General features: G+C 45.3%; 5 protein-coding genes across 8 annotated transcripts; 3 read left to right on the top strand and 2 right to left on the bottom strand.

The window, feature by feature from the left end:
* The first annotated feature begins 264 nt into the window (after nt 1–264).
* On the top strand, nt 265–4,746 carry LOC122620328 (solute carrier organic anion transporter family member 74D). Of its 2 annotated transcripts, none has more exons than XM_043797746.1 (8): nt 265–494; nt 1,606–1,954; nt 2,071–2,312; nt 2,370–2,622; nt 2,713–3,203; nt 3,267–3,460; nt 3,523–4,202; nt 4,281–4,746. In XM_043797746.1, the coding sequence occupies exons 2-8, from the start codon at nt 1,735–1,737 to the stop codon at nt 4,436–4,438; spliced, it is 2,238 nt and encodes a 745-aa protein (XP_043653681.1). In that variant the 5' UTR covers nt 265–494; nt 1,606–1,734; the 3' UTR covers nt 4,439–4,746. The 2 variants fall into 2 exon arrangements, with proteins under 2 accessions (XP_043653681.1, XP_043653689.1); XM_043797754.1 differs by lacking the exon at nt 265–494 and adding an exon at nt 585–636.
* Nucleotides 4,747–5,606: 860 nt separating this feature from the next.
* Nucleotides 5,607–11,973, bottom strand: LOC122623427 (eukaryotic peptide chain release factor GTP-binding subunit ERF3A). 2 transcript variants are annotated; one of them, XM_043802587.1, is made up of 7 exons: nt 11,020–11,973; nt 8,315–8,500; nt 7,472–8,241; nt 7,319–7,405; nt 7,079–7,255; nt 6,847–7,015; nt 5,607–6,784 (listed from the first exon to the last, which is right to left on the bottom strand). In XM_043802587.1, the coding sequence occupies exons 1-7, from the start codon at nt 11,438–11,440 to the stop codon at nt 6,741–6,743; spliced, it is 1,854 nt and encodes a 617-aa protein (XP_043658522.1). In that variant the 5' UTR covers nt 11,441–11,973; the 3' UTR covers nt 5,607–6,740. The 2 variants fall into 2 exon arrangements, with proteins under 2 accessions (XP_043658522.1, XP_043658529.1); XM_043802594.1 differs by lacking the exon at nt 11,020–11,973 and adding an exon at nt 9,259–9,340.
* Nucleotides 11,974–12,473: 500 nt separating this feature from the next.
* Nucleotides 12,474–14,874, top strand: LOC122617935 (serine/arginine-rich splicing factor 2). Of its 2 annotated transcripts, XR_006325984.1 has the most exons (5): nt 12,474–12,645; nt 12,770–12,900; nt 13,718–14,129; nt 14,223–14,299; nt 14,733–14,874. XR_006325984.1 is itself a non-coding variant. In XM_043794001.1 (4 exons), exons 1-3 carry the CDS (start codon nt 12,568–12,570, stop codon nt 14,091–14,093), a joined length of 585 nt encoding a protein of 194 aa, XP_043649936.1. In that variant the 5' UTR covers nt 12,474–12,567; the 3' UTR covers nt 14,094–14,129; nt 14,223–14,550. The 2 variants fall into 2 exon arrangements, 1 of the variants encoding a protein (XP_043649936.1); XM_043794001.1 differs by lacking the exon at nt 14,733–14,874 and having other exon boundaries at nt 14,223–14,550.
* Nucleotides 14,875–15,542: 668 nt separating this feature from the next.
* On the top strand, nt 15,543–16,513 carry LOC122620046 (protein C1orf194). Its single transcript, XM_043797323.1, has 3 exons — nt 15,543–15,702; nt 15,756–16,171; nt 16,261–16,513. Exons 1-3 carry the CDS (start codon nt 15,662–15,664, stop codon nt 16,380–16,382), a joined length of 579 nt encoding a protein of 192 aa, XP_043653258.1. The 5' UTR covers nt 15,543–15,661; the 3' UTR covers nt 16,383–16,513.
* Nucleotides 16,480–18,434, bottom strand: LOC122620036 (probable tRNA (guanine(26)-N(2))-dimethyltransferase). The gene is made up of 4 exons (XM_043797312.1): nt 18,376–18,434; nt 17,865–18,319; nt 16,715–17,794; nt 16,480–16,657 (listed from the first exon to the last, which is right to left on the bottom strand). Exons 1-4 carry the CDS (start codon nt 18,400–18,402, stop codon nt 16,480–16,482), a joined length of 1,740 nt encoding a protein of 579 aa, XP_043653247.1. The 5' UTR covers nt 18,403–18,434.
* Between the last annotated feature and the right edge of the window lie 366 nt (nt 18,435–18,800).

Raw genomic sequence — 18,800 nt, 5'->3', positions numbered from 1 at the left:
TACTGTCATTGCGATACCGCCTGGACTCTCCACTGAGCCACTGAGCCACTCTGCACGAAGAAAACAAAGAGATGCGACCTGCCGTAGGTATATTCCGAGATACATATATCGAAATACGAGTATGTCCAAAAATTTCTTCTGCACGTGGGCCCGCGCCGAGAGAACCGATTGTCCCGCTCCGCCTTTTTATGGCCTGATAAAGCTTTATCAGGCTTCGATTGGCACCGAGCGGACAGGGCGGGCTGCCTGGGAATTCCAAGTTCCACTTCTCAGTTTAACTCGCGCCTCGATTCGGAACGGATCGGCCATCACTATCTTCGCCGTCACTCAACTGGCCGTTGCATCGGGAGCAGTTCCTGCAAAAAGGAACTCGAGCGGCCATTTAATTAATCGCATAAGTGCCGATTAGATTGTACGGTGTACGAGCGTGACTACTATTTGGCTATTGATAATATGCCCACTATATAGGCAGCTCTTCACTCGCGTCTGGAAACGTACGTACACCTGCCTGGTAATCGGATTGTTTGCATTTCGGGTAGTAGTGGCACTAGTAGTTCGGCATTGGGGTAGCTCACATTGCGGAAGGAACCTCTGCGGATGCACTCCACTAATTTCGGGGTCAATTCAGAGTTATAGGTAGTCAAGTCGTATCTATTGACGCTTTTACGGTTACTCCATGGATTTGTTTAAAATAAGTGCAAATTCTACATTCAAGTGCAATTCATTTTCGAAGTGCTTAGCATAAAATAGTAGTTTTCTTTCTTTGTTATGCTTGATTACTAGGTTTTTTACTAGCTTGATTCATGACAAATGGAACGTTACAGCTCGGTGGCTCAACACCGTTTTTTCAACTAATCAATCACTTGAGTATTTGAAATCAAAATTTTGATAAGTCTTCGGCAGCAGACAAAGTTGTGGCTGGCACACTCGATTGGAAAGCAGTAAACAAATAAAATAGCCCTGAAATAGACTGACTCACAATAAAAGAGCCTTTTTATTCAGTGCGGTGATAAGCAACGAATTACATTACGGAACACATAATTCCCACATCAGTTGGTTGTAGTCCATCGGCCTGGGTTCATTAAACTGATTTCGGTTAACGGTAGAAAATATTTCGTAATTATGATTGAACACCTGCTTGCTACAAATCATGATAATATGAAACCTGGTGTTTGAAAGGTCCTTCGCCTTAGCCTTCTTATGAACAAGTGAGTGATTCTTGTGATTTGGCAAGAAGAGATGGTGGTCATCGTTATGCGGTAAATGTAGCACTTTCTGAAAGCTACCCCGACCATATAGATATCGTATGTTTAGTTTACGGGTATTTGGCAAAGGAGCTCCGGTTTATCTAATCGTCTCGGCCTAGTACCAATGTGATCTTGAGAAGGCGCCATTATCGACACTTAATCAATACCACGAATTTCCCTATCAACTACTTTTATAAGCCCTAAACGATATTTGATGATTTCGGGATCCGGGGAGTCATGATTACCGGAGTGATTTTCAATCGGCCCAGAGCATGATGAAATCGACTCTCCGAGTAGGATTCCGATTCCAGGAATCCCTACTACGTTCTGATTTACAAGAGTCCATTGTCCCTTGCAGCTGTTTGCTATCACTCCACTGCCTATCAGGAAGCCAAGTCCGCAATCTAATCGACCGCAATCGATGGTTTGCTAATTCCCGCTGACAAGACAGTAGCATCCCGCAATCGGTGGCGGTACGGAATCGAAGATGACGGAAGTGAAGCGTCGGGGCTCGAATCCCCCGCCCGGGCACTACTTGTGCGGCATGGCCAACTGGCATCCGGCCTGGCTGCAGAAGTACGCCACCACCAAGATGTTCATGGGCGTCTACGGGCTGCTCGGCACCATCCAGGCGATGTCCTACATGTACTTCATTGTCACCCTCACCACGCTGGAAAAGCGCTTCAAGATTCCCAGCCAGACGACAGGTAATGTTTGAAATCTACAAGGATATAAATATAGGATATGCAAACTTCTGAACTCATCTCATTATCTTGAGAACTTATTGTTAGCTTATATATTATTTTAAATCTCTTATCTGCAGGAATAATTCTGAGCGGCAATGAAATCTCGCAGATCATGCTCTCGCTCATCCTTTCCTATATCGGTGGTCAGCGGAATCGTCCCCGCTGGATCGCCTGGGGCATTGTCTTCTGCGGCCTGTCCTGCTTCATCCTCGTCCTGCCTCATTTCATCTACGGAGCTGGTCACGAGGTGCTGCAGTTCACCAAGGAGTACCAGGAGAGCCTGCTGAATGGCACTTCTGGCTCGGATCACTCCTTTCTGGTGGGTTAACTTCTTCATCATCAACTACTCTTTATATTAAGGTTCCGATGTCTGTAGAATATCAGCTCTGTGAAGACCGAGCGACTCTGTGGAGTGGGCAAAACCGAGGATGACTGCGACGATATCTTCTCCTATGTGCCACTGGTGCTCATCTTCGTCTCGCAGTTTGTGCTGGGCGTGGGCAACACCATGTACTACTCCCTGGGACAGACCTACCTGGACGACAACACCAAGAAGACAAACACTCCCCTCATGCTGGCGGTGGCCATGGCACTCAGGATGATTGGCCCAGTCGTGGGATTCTTTTTCGGTAAGAAAACATAGTAACCAATGTAGATAACCAAAATAGATATTAAATAAAGACATTTAAATTTAACCCCAAACTTCTTTCCACCTTCAGGTTTCTTATCGCTTAACACCTTCATCGATCCGACCAAGACTCCTTTGATCGACAGCAAGGACCCTCGCTGGCTGGGAGCCTGGTGGCTAGGCTGGGTGATCCTGGGCACCCTCATGTGCCTCTTCTCGGGTCTTATCGGACTCTTCCCCAAGCAACTGCCCAAGATCAACGCACCGAGGACCAACTCCCACTTGCCGCTGGCACTGCGCCAGACGAAGGAGGAGCTCAAGCGGGAGGAGAACCTCTCCCTGGGCAGCCGCTTCTCCTCGAACGCCGCTCTGGATACCATTGGAGCAGCTGCGGGGGCCAATGCCGATCTGCCCAAGCTGAAGGACTTCCCCCGTGCCCTCATGAGACTGCTGCGCAACAAGCTGCTGATCTTCAACATCCTCTCTGCGGTATTCTATATCCTGGGAGCTTCGGGCTTCATGACCTTCCTCACCAAGTACATGGAGGTGCAGTTCCACAAGGATGCGCAGAGTGCCACCATTGTAAGTTATCACTGGATGTCGATTGCCTAACTATTAATTATTAATAATATTATTTCTTTTAAGATCGTTGGTCCCATATCCATCATGGGCATGGTGGTGGGTCTGATTGGCTCGGGCATAGTGCTTTCCAAGAAGAAACCCAGCGTCAGCAAGGTGCTCATGTGGAACGTGATTGTTGGTGGGATCTCGATCTTGGGACAGATCTCGTACGCTTTCCTCTACTGCCCGAATACCTTTTCCATGACGCACGTGGGGCAGTAAGTATCAGTGAAACTAATATATTTTTCAATATGATATATAATCCTTTTCCAAATTGAAGGCTTAACCTGACGAGCAACTGCAACATGAACTGCTCCTGCGAAGGCATCACTTACACACCCGTCTGCCACGAGCCAACGGACACCACCTACTTCTCGGCCTGCCATGCGGGATGCCGGGGATACAATGCCACATCCAAGTTGTACGAGGACTGCAGTTGTGTGGTCAATGACGCGCCACCAAAAGGTGCTGCACAGCGTCTGCTGAGTCTGTTGCAACCCACTCCAGAACCCGAACTGGACGCCACCACGTACTTTGATGACGATCTGAGCGAAGTGCCATTGCTTGACGACAACGGGGACTTCGATGATCAACTGCTGTCCAGGACGAGGAGATCCACACCCGACTCGGTGCTCCGACCGGGCATTTGTACAAAGAACTGCAACTGGAGCTTCTGGGCCTTTTCCGTTACCTCGATGATCGTTAGCTGGTTCGGTTCCTCCGGTCGCGTGGGCAACGTCCTGGTCAACTATCGAGCCGTGGCCCACGAGGACAAGTCCTTCGCCCAGGGACTGGCCCTGATGATGATCAGCCTCCTGGCCCTGATACCGGGACCCATCATGTTCGGCCGCCTCATAGACTCCACGTGCCTCGTATGGACACAGACCTGCAATGGCAATGGCAACTGCCAGCTGTACGACCAAACCCGCTTCCGTTACTCCCTCAACTTCTTGTCCTGCAGTAAGTTAATTAACGCTTTTGTTTCACAATTCATTAAGTAATGTACTAATCATTCTAATCATTCTTGCTAACTTTCAGTGCTCACCTTTATGGGACTCCTCTTCGATTACCTCGTGTGGTACTATGGACGCACTCTGGACATTTACGGCGACAAGGAGGCCAAGGAGGAGGAGCGTGCCAACCGAAGAGACCAGCCCATTACTCCGCTCCTGGCCAAGAAATCCGAACAGGAATAACACTAAAAAGGCAACCCATCCGTGATACTCAATTATAAGGAGTAGATTCATATAATACACGCCAGACACGAGTATTTCATAATAGTAAATCAAAGCACATTCCTAGAGTAAGGTTTTGTAACCAAAATAGAGAAAAATCGGGCAAAGCCTATATTCCAATGCCATATGTACAAATCTTTCGCTTTTCGATAGGAATTAAGCTATTAAACTCGCGCTATCCAATGTTGTCTTTCAGTGTACAATTGTTAATTATGTTAATTAAATATACCATGCTAAGTTTAACGACAAAAATGAAAAGAATTTATGTGTACGTATGTACTAAAAAGGTTTCAAATAAAAATATGTGTTTATTTAAATATTATGGGGTGTCTTAAATCACAAAAACGTGGATGATTTATGAAAAAGAAACCCAATATATTATATATATTAATTAGAGTTTTGCCCAAATATGTTTTTGCATATTTCCAAAGAACCAAATGTGATTTGTTGTTTCAATTGTTTTATTGAAATGTTCCTTCACTTTTATTGATAAAAAATGTTCAAATTTATGCAGATCGTTTGTTTTTTCATTCCATACGTATATGTATAATAATAATACACTTTAATTTCGATTTTTGTATAAATATTCCCGTTTGTCTATATCATTTCTATTATTACGATCGCTCTTATTCCTCAGTGGCGTAGTTTTCGACTTCCGTTTTCCGTTTTCGCGTGTGATTTGGTTGAGTGTTCGTGTTGCAGTGTCTGTGTGAAACATTTGAAATGAGTTTCCGCGTTGTCAACAATTATATCGCACTTAGTATTATTACAATAATAAGAATTAATTATCAATCGAGTTCGATTCGTAGGAGGCTGCGAAAAGCGTTAAAAGCTGGTTTAAGTCCTTCAATTATTAGGTCCTCAATGTAAGTATTAATCAGTTAATTAAATTAACTTCGACTTATGGGGACTGCTCAACGTGCTTACATAATTGATATTATTTTATTTACTTGTGACTTGTGTCTGTTACGGCAACAACTTTCAATTTAACAAAGACTGAATTTTCGACAATGACCGGGGAAGACAGATTTGAAATAATGGGCGTGAATGTTTTGAAACCGCCTTGGTCCGGAATTTGAACGAGTGAATAAACAATACAGGGGTTAACTTAAATAAAAACCTTCGATTGTTTGTGTTTTTGTTTCTGCTCGGTAGCAAAAGGCATTTTATTTTTTCATAAATGGGTTTCGTGTTCAACTCGCACGAATTCTTCAATTAACTAAATTATACAAAATCAAATGTTTTGAATCAGCAAAATAAATTGGTTTTATGAGAGGGCTAGATTAAATTTAACAATTTAATGTATCCGTATTTAAGTTTTGTTCTCCATTCTGCTTTTACCGTCGTGTTCTCCAATGTTTAAAAGACATTTCATTTTGAGCTTACGAATCAAACTGACTTTACTCCATGTTCTTTAAGCTTAAACTTAAATTAAAGCATATAGATTATATCATTTAAAAAGAAGAGCAGAAACATTGTATTGTATTTTGCAGGGTATATAACAAATTTGAAATTTAAAGGCGCATACAGGAAGCTGAATGGGTAGGGAATTTTAGGATCGTGCTTTCGCATACAAATACAAAAATTGGGTAGCTTGCAGCTTAAGTTTTAGTATGTAAAAAAATTCACGTCTTGAGCGCGATTTAGGCATGTATGTGTACGCTATTTAATGCTTACAGTTTATACAAAGTAGTAAACCAAAATAAAACGACGACGGCGACAAATGCTCAATATCCTTGCGAGAGGGGCTCAACAAACAAAATCGTTCCAAGTAACTTTTAATGCCTTATCAGTTATCAATGCAGCTCCTCATCAACTCTCTCTTTGCATATATACGTGTGAGTGGTTTGTTTTGTATACATATATAAATAGTTCATCTTGTTTCGCATTCGCTGCCTCCGATTTTGCTGCTTAGTTTTACATAATATAGTTTATAATTCGTATATAATGCATTTCTGTTTCTATCTCTGAACTCTATCCGTGCGTCCTTTTTGTAAATTATCTTTTCGCCTGCCTACTTTGCCGTTCCGTTTCGATCTGGATCCTAAAATCAATTTATAATCAATTGCTATTCCTGGTTGAAAGTAATGTGAGTGAGAGCTCGAGCGTAGGTGAGTACTGTTTTTGTGGATTTGTCAAATGTGAAGAAAGCGTGGCGTGGCGTGGCGTTGCTGTTGTTGTGGCTGTTTTCTCTCGTCGGGCTTGCAATGCTATCTCAAAAATCGCAATGAAAGGCGGGCGCTCGAATTCAGCTAGGCTCAATTTATTCGACCACCTTCAGTACCTTGCCAATAGCAATGGTTTTGTCTGAAAAATAGGAATCCCTATTAGGCAGGGTTTTCATTTAACATTAAAGCCAAACGACTTACTTTCATCTCTGAGCGTAAAACGGCCCATTTGAGGGAAAAGCTTAAACTGTTCAAGGCAAATCATTCCGGAGCACTCGATTCGCATAATTGCAACCTGATCCTGCTTAACGAACCGTGGACGTGTTTTTGATTTGTCACCAGTCTTTTTGTCAACCAAACAGATGAGGGCCTATGGAGAAAGAAAACAAATTTTATATCTAACTAATGTATGGGAATTATAAAGAAAACTCACCTTAACTGTGACTTCTTCGGCAGCACAGTGTATGTGCATGACAGCCGAGTAACCCGCACAGATAATTGATTTGTGTTCTAAAATTACGACCTGAGCATCAAAGATTTTTCCCGTCTTAATGGGATTGGCTGCATCGCAGAGAACAAAACCGGGCGACACATCCTCCTCCTCGATACCCTAAGGAAGTGCAAAGAATAATTAAAATAATGCAAGGGTATAATAGAAGCAATAAGTACTCACTTTCAGCTTGATCTTGACGTTCTCGCCGGGGCCAACAGAAGTGACTTCGAAGTCGTCGGAGAACAATTGATCCACCGCCACTTGCGTCTATGAGAAACGCGTCGACTTAGTTGCAAATAAAGATCCAGCTATTCACAAAGAGTAAAAACTCACCCTATTTGGCATCACTAACAGGTTCTGACCCTTGCGCGCTGTTCCGGACTCAACCTTGCCCATCACCACGGTGCCCATATCCTTGTACTTGTCCACAATTGGCATGATGAAAGGCCCGTCAGACTTGCGGTTGAGCGAGGGCAGCTCGTCAATGAACGGAATGAAGGCTGGCCCCCGGTACCAGGCGCAGAGCGTTTCGGGGACTTGGTCTTTCAGCCCGTATCCGCTGAGGCCCGAGCAAGGCATAAAGGTAAGGTCCTTGGCCGGGTTGAAGCCCAGCTTCTTGAGGTATGGTAGTATCTTGTCTTTGCATTCGTTGTAGCGCGTCTGATCCCAATTGACCGTTGGGTCATCCATTTTGTTAACCAGCACGACCAGATGCTTGACGCCGGCAGTCTTGGCCAACATGGCATGTTCTCGGGTCTGGCCGCCGCGGTCGAAGCCCGTCTCGAATTCACCCTTTCGCGCCGAGATGACCAGCACTGCGAGATCGGCCTGCGCCGCTCCACCGATCATGTTCGGCACGAAGCTCTTGTGACCGGGTGCGTCGAGGATAGTGAAATGCTTTCGGTCTGTTTCGAAGAAGGCTCTTCCCACCTCGACGGTCTTGCCCTTGTCTCGCTCCTCCTGGTTGGTGTCCAGCGCCCAGGACAAATACCAACTCTCACGCGACTTCTCACGTGCCTCCCGCTCGTACTTCTCCAGTGTCCGCTTGTCCACCATGCCCGTGAGCGACATGATCTGTCCGCCAATTGTTGATTTGCCAGCATCTACCCATCGCAAAGTTCCAATGTCAATAATGGCTTTTGGTGGCAAATGTGTATATAAATCATGATAACTCACCAACATGACCAATGAACACAACATTCACGTGCTCACGCTTGCTCCTATTTTCCTCCACCTTGACCACTTTCTTCTTGGACACCTTCGGCGTGGCCTCGCCCTCCGTGAACTCAGCATCTTCCACCTCCTCGTCCTCGGGCGTGATCACTGCATCGTCCACATCCCAGCTGTCAGCGGGATCGGCTTCTAAACACAAAACACAAACAAAAGTTCATTAGTCCAGTCAATTTCTGGGTTGGATCAACTGTGCTTGGTTGCTTGCTGGTGAATAACATTACTATTTGTTTTCGTTAGACTATTTTGTAAACTGGTAATTTTGAAAATTGCTCAAAAAGTCTTCGTTCTCTCCAGATTAATCCAGTTTCAACCGAATGAAGCAATGGAGTTTTTGCAAATTGTTCACTTTCTCTATTTTACAAACTAAACCTTTGAATTTACTGTGGTACTTGGTAATGGCAAACGTGTCTCTTTTATATAAAAAAGTATAAATGTAATGGCTTTTGTTTCTCTATTATTTTGGCACATGCAACAACTGTGCAAATAAATTATTTTAAATTTAGGTCGGCTTGTCGAGAACTTCGTTTCCTTGGAGCACATTTGGATGATTTAAACTCGCGGAAATTGCCGAGTAACCAAGTTGAGCTACTAATTATATACATTGTACACGGCCAATCGGTGTTAATTCTGTAAGTACTACCACATGCACTCGACGTGTTTGACCTGGCGGCCACATGCTAATTGGTAATCACTGGCTCTAGCCAGCCGGGCGGATGAGTCATGTGTGGGATTGTGTTGGAGATTGGAGTACTGTGCTGGTGACAACGTGCTTGGTTAATGGTTCTATTGTGTTGGGTTCCCGAACCTTTACCGTTAATGTCGGAGGAGCAATTGACCGCCTGGAGCGGGGCTGTAACGTATGAGACACCGACACCCCGATTACTAACTTTTTCTCCACTGCGATTCCGATGGCTTCTTGGAGTAAATGTAGCGAGATCCGGCGCCCTTACTCATGACTGCGATTCACAAAACTCAATCAATTCGATTCTAATCGGATTTCGGAACTATGAGCGGATGTGGGTATAGCCGGAGGAACGAGCTACGATCGCGCCAAAGTGTAAGAGCCAAAAGCAAATGCTATTTTTTTCGACGGTTTGGCAAGCGCGCCGCACAGCCGAACGCCATGGAATCAAGTTCGAAGCGGTTTCAACCGCCGGCGAGCTGCACTAAGCGCTTCCATTCGGGCCAAGCAACTACAAAAGTCGCCACATTGGAGTCGCTGCTGCGATAACGAGTGAGCCATTCCCAGCCCATGCCATTACAGTCCAGACCGCCAGTCGAGGCTGGGCGCAGCGTAGGCCCCATTGAATGGCTGCAAAAGAGCAAACGTGTCCAAAACACAAGACGTCGGGGGCAAGCATATGCCAGTGTGGGTGCAGAAGAAGGGGACAAGGCAATGGCCAAATAAACGACGGCGCAAAGCATAGCGGCAGTAAAATGGTAGCACGAACAGCTGCTCGTCGACGTCGCCGGGCGAATGGCAAGCGGGTGAGTGGCCACCAGAGATGCGCCGTGATTGGGAACAGTGACAGTGATTGTGATTGTTTCATTGAGACATCAAAAATAAATCAGAAAATATGTTTCTTAATTAACAAAAGGTGTCCAAATAACTATACAGGACTTATGACAAATTTAAAAATAAAAGTTTTAAGACCGGCAATGTACTTAATTGAAATATATAAAGGCATTCCTATTTTGTTTTAAAAAAGACAATGCTAGACTATTTATATTCACAAATACATGTAAATTATTCAGAGATATTATGCCATATAGCAAACTATTATTGTACTAGTTAAAACTCGAAATCAGCAGTCCAGGAAGCGAGCTTCTGACTAAATGCATGTAAAGATAGCTTTTAAAACTTTTAATTCTAATTTAGTTCCTAATAGTACACATTATTGTTTGGTTAAAAAAGGTCTACAGCTATATTAACATCCCATAGACTTGAAAAACATCTCAAAAAACTAAATGATTCAAAATATAAGAATGTAATTAATACAGAGGGTATCACAAATGCAAAGATCTTATTGAGAGGAGTGCCTAACGTTGTTTATAGACTCAACAAGTACTTTTAAATGTTCCTACATTTCTATAGCAGTACTAATTCCCAACCACTAACTTGTTTCTGGAAAACATCTTGTTTTTATAGGCCTGATCTGCGGTTATTTCACCATTTGCTGACACCCCCCTTGTGACTCTGGCCGTGATTCCTGGGCATCTCTGCGGTGCGCCACTGCTGGCGACACGACAACGGGAAAAGCGGCCAAAGAAAAGGACCTGGCCAGACGAACTGTTTTTGCGCGCAGGCCGAAAGCGATTAGCCAATTGTTTAACGGCACAATAATGCCAGCAATTGGAATTGAAATCAAGCAACACATGCGACGCCGACGACAGCAGCGCTGACGCAGATTGAGGTTATGTGCTGGGGCCAGCGATAATAACCTAAACGGAACCTGGTGAATGCAACCTATCTTCGGGGTTTTCCCTAGCCCTTTCCCCACTGGCGTGTCTCTCGTCAGCGGTCTTGCGACCAGCAGGTAGCAACAATAACACGCTTCTTTGTTGACGTCACAGAGGAAGCGAGTTCAATGGACGTGGGGCGTGTGTATTTGGCAGGGGGTATTTAGGTAGCTAGCAGCTCTATTTACCATTGTTTGCGATTTTGTCCGAGGGGTTGATACCATCGACGGGCGTTGGAGCCGCTGCTCCTGCTGAAGGCGTGGTGGCTGGCGAACCCGGCGCTGGCGATGCGGAATTGGAGGATGATGTGGGCGGCTGTGCTGAGGGTGCTGCTGCCCCCGCTCCCTGGGCAGTTGGAGGCGGTGGAGCTGCTCCGGCTGTGGATCCCCCGCTGCCGACGGAATCGGGTGTGGTGGCTGGCGTGGCTGAACCCGAGGCGGGACCCGGATCCGCCGTCTCCTCCGCCGCAACCGCTGCAACCACTACCGCCGCCGCTTCCTCAGCTACATTCACAACGCTGTTGTAACTGAAACTGGGCACAAATTCCACCGCGTTCACGTTCAACGTGGAGAACTTTGTGCTGATCTCCGTGTTTTCCTGGGCGGCCATCGTTGCAGTGCGTCCGTAATCCTCCACAGTGGTTTCCTCCGATGAAAATCTCTCTCTCGCTTTTTTCACGCGACGACACACTTTCGCCCTCCTTCTTCTAACGGCTTCTTCTTCTTGCTGCTCCCGCACTCACACAGAACACACGCGGTCGTTCGGAATTCTTGGGATTGCGAATGGAAATGGAAATTGGGAATGGCAATAGCAATGCCAAAAACACACGCACGCCTCGATGGTTGTTGGCCGGGGGGGTGGCTTGTGGGGGGTTTAGGCCAGACTTTCGACTCAATGTGGTCTACACTTATGTTGTGACTCGGTGTTGTGTTTGTTGTTTGTGGTTTGCTGGCCTGGCCAACTCGGTTTAAACTCGAATTCTCTCTACTTTTCTCAGCTATCGGCTGTTTGGGCAGTGGTAACCACCTGGAGACTTGCAGGTGCGTTTCGACTACCTGAACACTAAATGCAGTGCTCGGAACTAGTAATCTTCTATTATTTTTACACGTTTTAAGCCACGCATCAAGTTAGGGTTGCCACTTGTATGCGGTGTTATCGGTGCATCGATAGGTACGGGTACAGTGGGCTCTAATTGATAGGGTACAGTATTAATATCACAATTTTAATAAATGTATTAAATTATTATTATTACTACTATGTACTAACATTTTTATTATATTTTATGTCATGTCATTATATTGCTTTTGAATTGTGTACTTAATAATTCAATTTTCAAGACTAAATAAGATTGTAATGGACGTTCAGTCTACAGAATTAAATAACCATTCTTATTCATATATGCTCGTAACTAAATGTATATATTTTGGTACTAATTTGTTTTATTTCTGATTTATGTGTATAAATATTATTATATGGATAGAATACAATTTGAATAATTGGTTTAGTCCATTAGGTGACTGTTTATGTATAGTTTTCAAATATATTTATAAGTGTGAGCCTTGGTTTTTCAATATATTTATAATCTATGTATCGACAATCGATATAATAGTCGATGTTGTTCCAGCTCTAACGTCGTGCCTGACGCCATTTTAACAGAAAGGAAAAAATCGTCTAGGGTTCAGGTCGCTTTTGGCATTCGTGTGTTTTAAGCGGTAAAGAAAATATCCATATAGACAATGAGTAACGGTGGCGGTGCCGGGGGATTGGGCGCAGCGCGTCCACCTCCCCGAATCGATGGAATGGTCTCGCTTAAGGCAAGTATCTGCAAAAGAAAACGCTACCAAATCGGCCACAAAATGGCGGCCGGCTGACAACGTTTTGTGGTTAGATAACCTCTAAAAGGCATGAAAATTAATCCGCGTGTACTTATGCCCACAGGTCGACAATCTCACATATCGCACAACGCCGGAGGATCTGCGTCGGGTCTTCGAGCGATGTGGCGAGGTGGGGGACATCTACATACCCAGGGATCGCTACACACGCGAGAGCCGCGGATTCGCCTTTGTTCGGTAAGCATTCACTTGGAGATCTCTTCCGGGAAATTTGTGAAAGCCTCGGGTATCTTTTCGTTACTTTCACTTACCGGTGTTTTTTTTTAAGTTGGATACAGTTGCTACAAACATACATATAAAGAAAGAAAAAAATGTATATCCTGAAACACGCTCCTCATTTCCGCCTTTACTACCTACTTTTCAACATTTTATTGAAAATTAGCGCATTGAGCCTAAAAGGGTTTTTTTTTTAAATTGATTAGGTTATGCAAGCGAATCCCAGGTTAATCATTAGAATGTAATTCGATTATAGGTGCTATATGAAGTACACCTCCTCTGAACTCGTACTCCTATCATTTCATTAAGAATTTGCATTATTTGCTATCATCGATTGTGTATCAGTCACTAGTCTGTACACTTTCAGTAGCGAAAGGTGCCAGACCAAATGTGTTCACTTGCAACCGTTGCCTACTCAACTTTTACTAGCCAACGTACAGAGAATACTACATTTAAATATTAAGTTCTCAAAAATACAAATGGTAGCTACAATGCTAAGCATTAGGTTGACTACAAGGTCCCTTGTTCTTTTATTTTTGTAATACCTACTTGTATTATGTGCATTATTTGCCACTGTTGAATGTGTATCAGCTTTCAGTCTGTACATTTTCTTTAGCAAAAGGATGCTATATTGAATGTGTAAACTTGCAACAGTTGCCTACCAATCCCCTGCTAGCCAACTTACCGTAAGCCCTACAATTGAATTAAGATTTTAATTTGAATAAAATTAAGGTCAAAGTACACATGGATCTAATTAATTATGTGTTTAATTTTCCAGCTTCTATGACAAACGGGATGCCGAGGACGCACTGGAGGCCATGGATGGTCGCATGCTAGACGGCAGGGAGCTCCGCGTCCAAATGGCCCGCTACGGTCGCCCCTCGTCGCCCACTCGAAGTTCCAGTGGTCGTCGTGGAGGAGGAGGCGGTGGATCCGGCGGACGTCGTCGCTCACGATCTCGCTCCCCAATGCGCCGCCGTTCGCGCAGCCCGCGTCGTCGCTCCTACTCCCGTTCCCGCTCGCCTGGTAGCCATTCGCCGGAACGTCGATCCAAGTTTTCGCGCAGTCCAGTACGCGGCGACAGCCGCAACGGAATCGGAAGCGGATCTGGCGGACTAGCCACAGCTGCGTCTCGTAGTCGCAGTCGCTCCTAGATATCGACGTAACGTTCCAACTTGTGGGAGTGCGAGGTGAGTTCACATCAAGATATCGATATCAAGACACAAAACATACTTTAAGTTAAGTCAGAATTATATTAAAACTATTATTTCTTCTGCTTCCAGATATGGCTCGCTGACTAGGCCGGATTCCGTATTCGGATCTGCTGCTCCATCTGTGTCATGCTGTACCCGAACAGCAGGTATACAAACCATTATACAGTCTTACACTTTTCACAACTATTTATAGCGAACTATTTTAAGTTTCGGCAGAGTAAATAAGTAGAGATCAGGCATGATTATGTTCCGAGCGAGATCCCCGCAACCTGGGCGATCCCTCGATGTCGGTTCTTGCACATTAGGCTTTCACATACTAATTAGAGCGTAGTAGAAATCCTTGAACAAAATCAGAAACAGAACATAATAAACTTAAATTAACACGGCTTCAATTCAATACCTAAATATCAAATGACAGACAGGACAGGAGGAGGATGAGTGATAGAACTGCTCTAGGACTCTGTTTGTTTCGTTGCAATTCGATTCGATTGCGTTTGTGTTGCTCGTTTCCGTTCTTTGTACCATTTAACGACAAACTTATTAACAAGCTTCTCCCACACGTTTATTATATATATGCAGGCAAATGGTGTGTGGCAGTTGTTGCGGTTCAGATAAGATTGTGGTTAAATCGCTCGCGATTGAGGACTAGCAGCAGCGCATCATCTAAGCTACAACTCCTTCCTCCCGGAAGCGGACACCGCGTGGTTCCTGTTTGTTGCTGGTGCTGCTGCTGCAGATGCTGTTGCTGAGGCTGCTGCTGTCGCATGATGCTGTTGCTGGTGCCGCTGATGCTGCAGTTGCAGTTGCCGTAGCCGTAGCAGCTTCCTGTTTCCTGTTAGCCGCTGGCGCTGCCACAGCTCCAGATTCTGGGAGTCCAGCTTGGGAGCTGGGAGCAGCAGTCACTCATAGTTTGCCGTTTCCCGTCACTTCTTCTCTCGTCTCGTCTCATCTCGCGATTTGTTGCTGGTTGGCGTTGTTGGTGGTTTCCTGTATCTTGGTGGGCGTCCCTTTTGAGTTTAGGCGAAAAGTCATCATTTCCAGCAGAGCCACATAGACGATTCGATGGATGCTAGAGTGTGGATTGCGGATTGACTCGACCGGGATGGGTTCCCTTAACGACCTGGCTAATTCGGTGAGTGAGAGAACTAACCATTTTAATTTGCAGCCTAACTAACTAAATGGTTCAATAAAGTTTTACTTGATTATAATTTAACCACTAATGTTGTTAATGGGTTGGAATGGGTTTTTGTAAGACATGCCCAAGGAAAGGTCCTACATTATAGTACCTTGTATATCTTAAGTAAGCGTGTAATATAGGGTTGCTGAGAATATCCATCCTTAATATGTTTCGGTTTCTATTGACTCCCAAGAAACATGGTAGTCGGTTGGTATATTGACAAAACAGTTGCCGGGAAACCAAAGGCAATATCACAAAACTGAGTTTTTCTGAAAACGATTCAGAAACCCTTTACACTTTCTTCTAAATTGGATTGGTTGCTCCCGTAAAGATGATTCAGTACGATACTGTGCAGATTAAGAATGTGTCATGGTAAGCTGTAGCTATGTCTGACTTGGCTCAAGATGAAACTTGTGTGTTCTTAGGCAGCCCGAACTGCATACGGAGGGCACCTATGTGTGCTCTTTTCCGGAGCCCCCGCTGCCAGAGGCCCATCTTAAGCCGGGCACCTGGCACGGCCATCTGGAGCCGTATCAGCGGCTCTTCTATCATCAAACGATGAACTCGGTGCGCTCGAGCAAGCGGTACCGTGCCAATCCGAACATCCCGAAGGATACGCTGGACTTCTCGCTGCAGTCGCGGTATGATCATACCCGTGAAGCATTTCCGGACAAGGTGGACTACGTGATGCAGCGGGAGACGTGCCGGGCCGTAAGTAGCTGGTCAGCACCTGGAGCGGCCAAGGAAATCGGTTCCCAACTCAAATCATTTCGGGTGTTGCGCAATACGCGCTTCATTCGGCGGAAGCAGGAGGACGTATTGGGTCATCCTCTTCGCATTGGTAAGGTCACAATATTGATATAAAACTACAGCCCTTGTCCCATTTAAAAATGTGCAATATCCACTATGAAACTAATGATATTTTTACAGGCGGTTGTAAGGAAAAGATTCATCCGCACAGCGTGAAGCTCATTTGCAGCGGTGTCCACAACCAGCTGGTCAACAATGGATTCTCACGCCAGACCTCCGACGGCAACTTTTTCCGCTATTAGTTCCATAAATCTGTTTGCGTTCCCAGGAAAAATACCATTTTGCTTTTTGGGTTTTACAAACATTATTGGAAATAAATTTGGGACACAGAAGCAGTCGTCACGCAGTCGCCTCTAGCTTAGGCTGCTTGGGCAGGTGCTCCACATCTACATCATCCTCATCGTCCACTGTTTGTGGAGTAGCCTTATCGGCATCCTCCGGCTGGAGCTGCGACGCTTTGTGACGCTGTTTCTTGTTCTGGTTACGGTAGCTCTTGGGCAGTTTATTGTCGCCAATCCTGAAATTGAGTGGGAGTTTAGCATGCGAGAATGGGTTGCTCGATTATTTAGCTTACATGATAGTGGCTCTGGTTCCCGGTCCCCAATGTGGGGTGGGATTCTCTTGGAATCGCGATAATGCCGATTTGCGGCTCTTCGGGTTCGCCTCCGGATGCAGTTCATCGAACTCGTACGTAGCAGTGCATTCTTTCGACAGTATGGCCGCCAGTGAAGTACCAGGGATCATCCTTTCGGGATTTACCGGGTGTCGCTTGCTCCAGCTGCGCAGAATGTCCCATAGCACTGCTGGTGGTGCATCGGTTTTCAATGAGTTCTTCGAGGCATGCGAGTATGAGACTCGATAGCCAGCGTGGAGAATGGCAGACCGGAACTTCAGCATGGGCACGATTTCCAGCTTGAGTACACAGCACAGCTTGTCCGGCGTGTAGTAAAGAGGAACATCCTGCAGCTCTTCTTGAACCATGGAAAGAACTCCTACGATTCTCCTCTGCGTTCCCAGCGATTGCAAGGTTGACTCCTGCACGGCCTTCAACAGATTCTGGACGAACTCAGGGTTATGAATCGGAGCCGACCAGATGGGTCCACCCAGATGATGCCTGTGACCGCAATGCTCGCACTGCGAGTTTACCGCCGGGCCAGTGGGAATTCCGTACTTCAGCTGCTGGGGATTACTCGCCGTGGGATTGGGCTTTGTTATACCCAAGGGCTGCAGCGTGAATGTCTCACATCCGGTACATTGGTATATCCAAGACTGCTTGCTCATCGACAACTTGCATTGGGCCTGGCCGACGTACACTCGCACAAATATCCGGATGTAGAAGTCCGCTGATATGCTCAGTAGTGGTTCAATGTACTTGCCGTACCTGTTCGCGTGGCTCTCGATGCAGTGCAGCAGAATGCGCAATGCCATCTCGTGGCAGCACTTCATCCGCAGCGGAACTGATCCGTATTTCACATAGCAAGCTTCTGGAGCATTTCCTGCCAGCACGGCCATGTCGGTGGCTGTCACCAGAAGTAGGCCGCCGTCCACTAGGCACTGCATGGCACCATCCAAAAAGCGATTAGGACACCCGTACGGATCCAAGTCCACAGCATCAAAGCGCTTCTCGGGGTGAGTCGAAAGATACATGAGGGTCCTGTGCGATGTATTTAAATATATTTTATAATCTGTGCTAATAACTACACAAGGCTCTATTATAAACTTACATGGCATCCGAGTAACTGGGCTCGATCAACTCCTCCACCTTGTTGTGGCGGATATTTGTGTTGATGGAGGCCACTGCCTGGCGGGAAAGATCGTTGGCCACGATCTGGCGGACTCCGGCGATTTCCTGTGCGTAACGTATGCTACGCAAGCCGGTGGCTGCCAGTGCCTCCAGGATCCGAAGTCCATCCTCATAGCGGGTACCGGCCTCATAGACAGGGGGATCCTCGGCGACGGGTGTAGGCTTCTCATCCTCCTGCTCCTTGACCTTTTTCCGCTGCTTTTTGAGCGCCTTTTCGCTCCGCTCCTTGGTCAATCTCTGGCGATAAACATTCAGAACTGCGATGCTCAGATCTCGATTGAATTCCTGGACGGGATTGTAGAATACATTGCCGCCGGAAACGATCTCTGCATTGCGTTCGCGTATCACGCTTTCATTGGGGTTTTCCGCAATTATCTACAAGTTAAATGGCTAGCTTATATGGTTTAATTATCGTGTTTTTCTTTAAGAACCTGCGGTTTTTCCTCGTCCACTTCCATTTGGATGAGTATAAAAATACACGTGGGGCAGTGTTGAATAACGCAATGTCAGCTACATAGCTTTTAAACTATATAGCTAAATCTACAGGTAGATAGCTAAAAATAAATGTACAAACGAAGTATCCAGTTTAAGATTCGTTAATTTAATTTCAAATTTTTTAATGTGTAAGTCTTTTTAATTTATGATTAGTATTAACAGCGGCGATTCTTTGTAATATAAAAAGTATAGCTATATTTAATGTTATCGATGAAAAAATGTTTCCCAATAGTTATTTGAATTCTTTTAAGACTACAAATAATCAAATTAATGTAAGTTTTAATATTTTTACACCTGGTTGGAAAATATCTAGAGACCAGCTGTTTTGGCACCCCTAGGATTATCGAAAGGACTATCGAGC

The sequence above is a fragment of the Drosophila teissieri genome, chromosome 2L (genome assembly GCF_016746235.2).
Source record: "Drosophila teissieri strain GT53w chromosome 2L, Prin_Dtei_1.1, whole genome shotgun sequence".
Classification (NCBI taxonomy): domain Eukaryota; kingdom Metazoa; phylum Arthropoda; class Insecta; order Diptera; family Drosophilidae; genus Drosophila; species Drosophila teissieri.
This window is presented reverse-complemented; position numbering and strand designations above follow the sequence as displayed.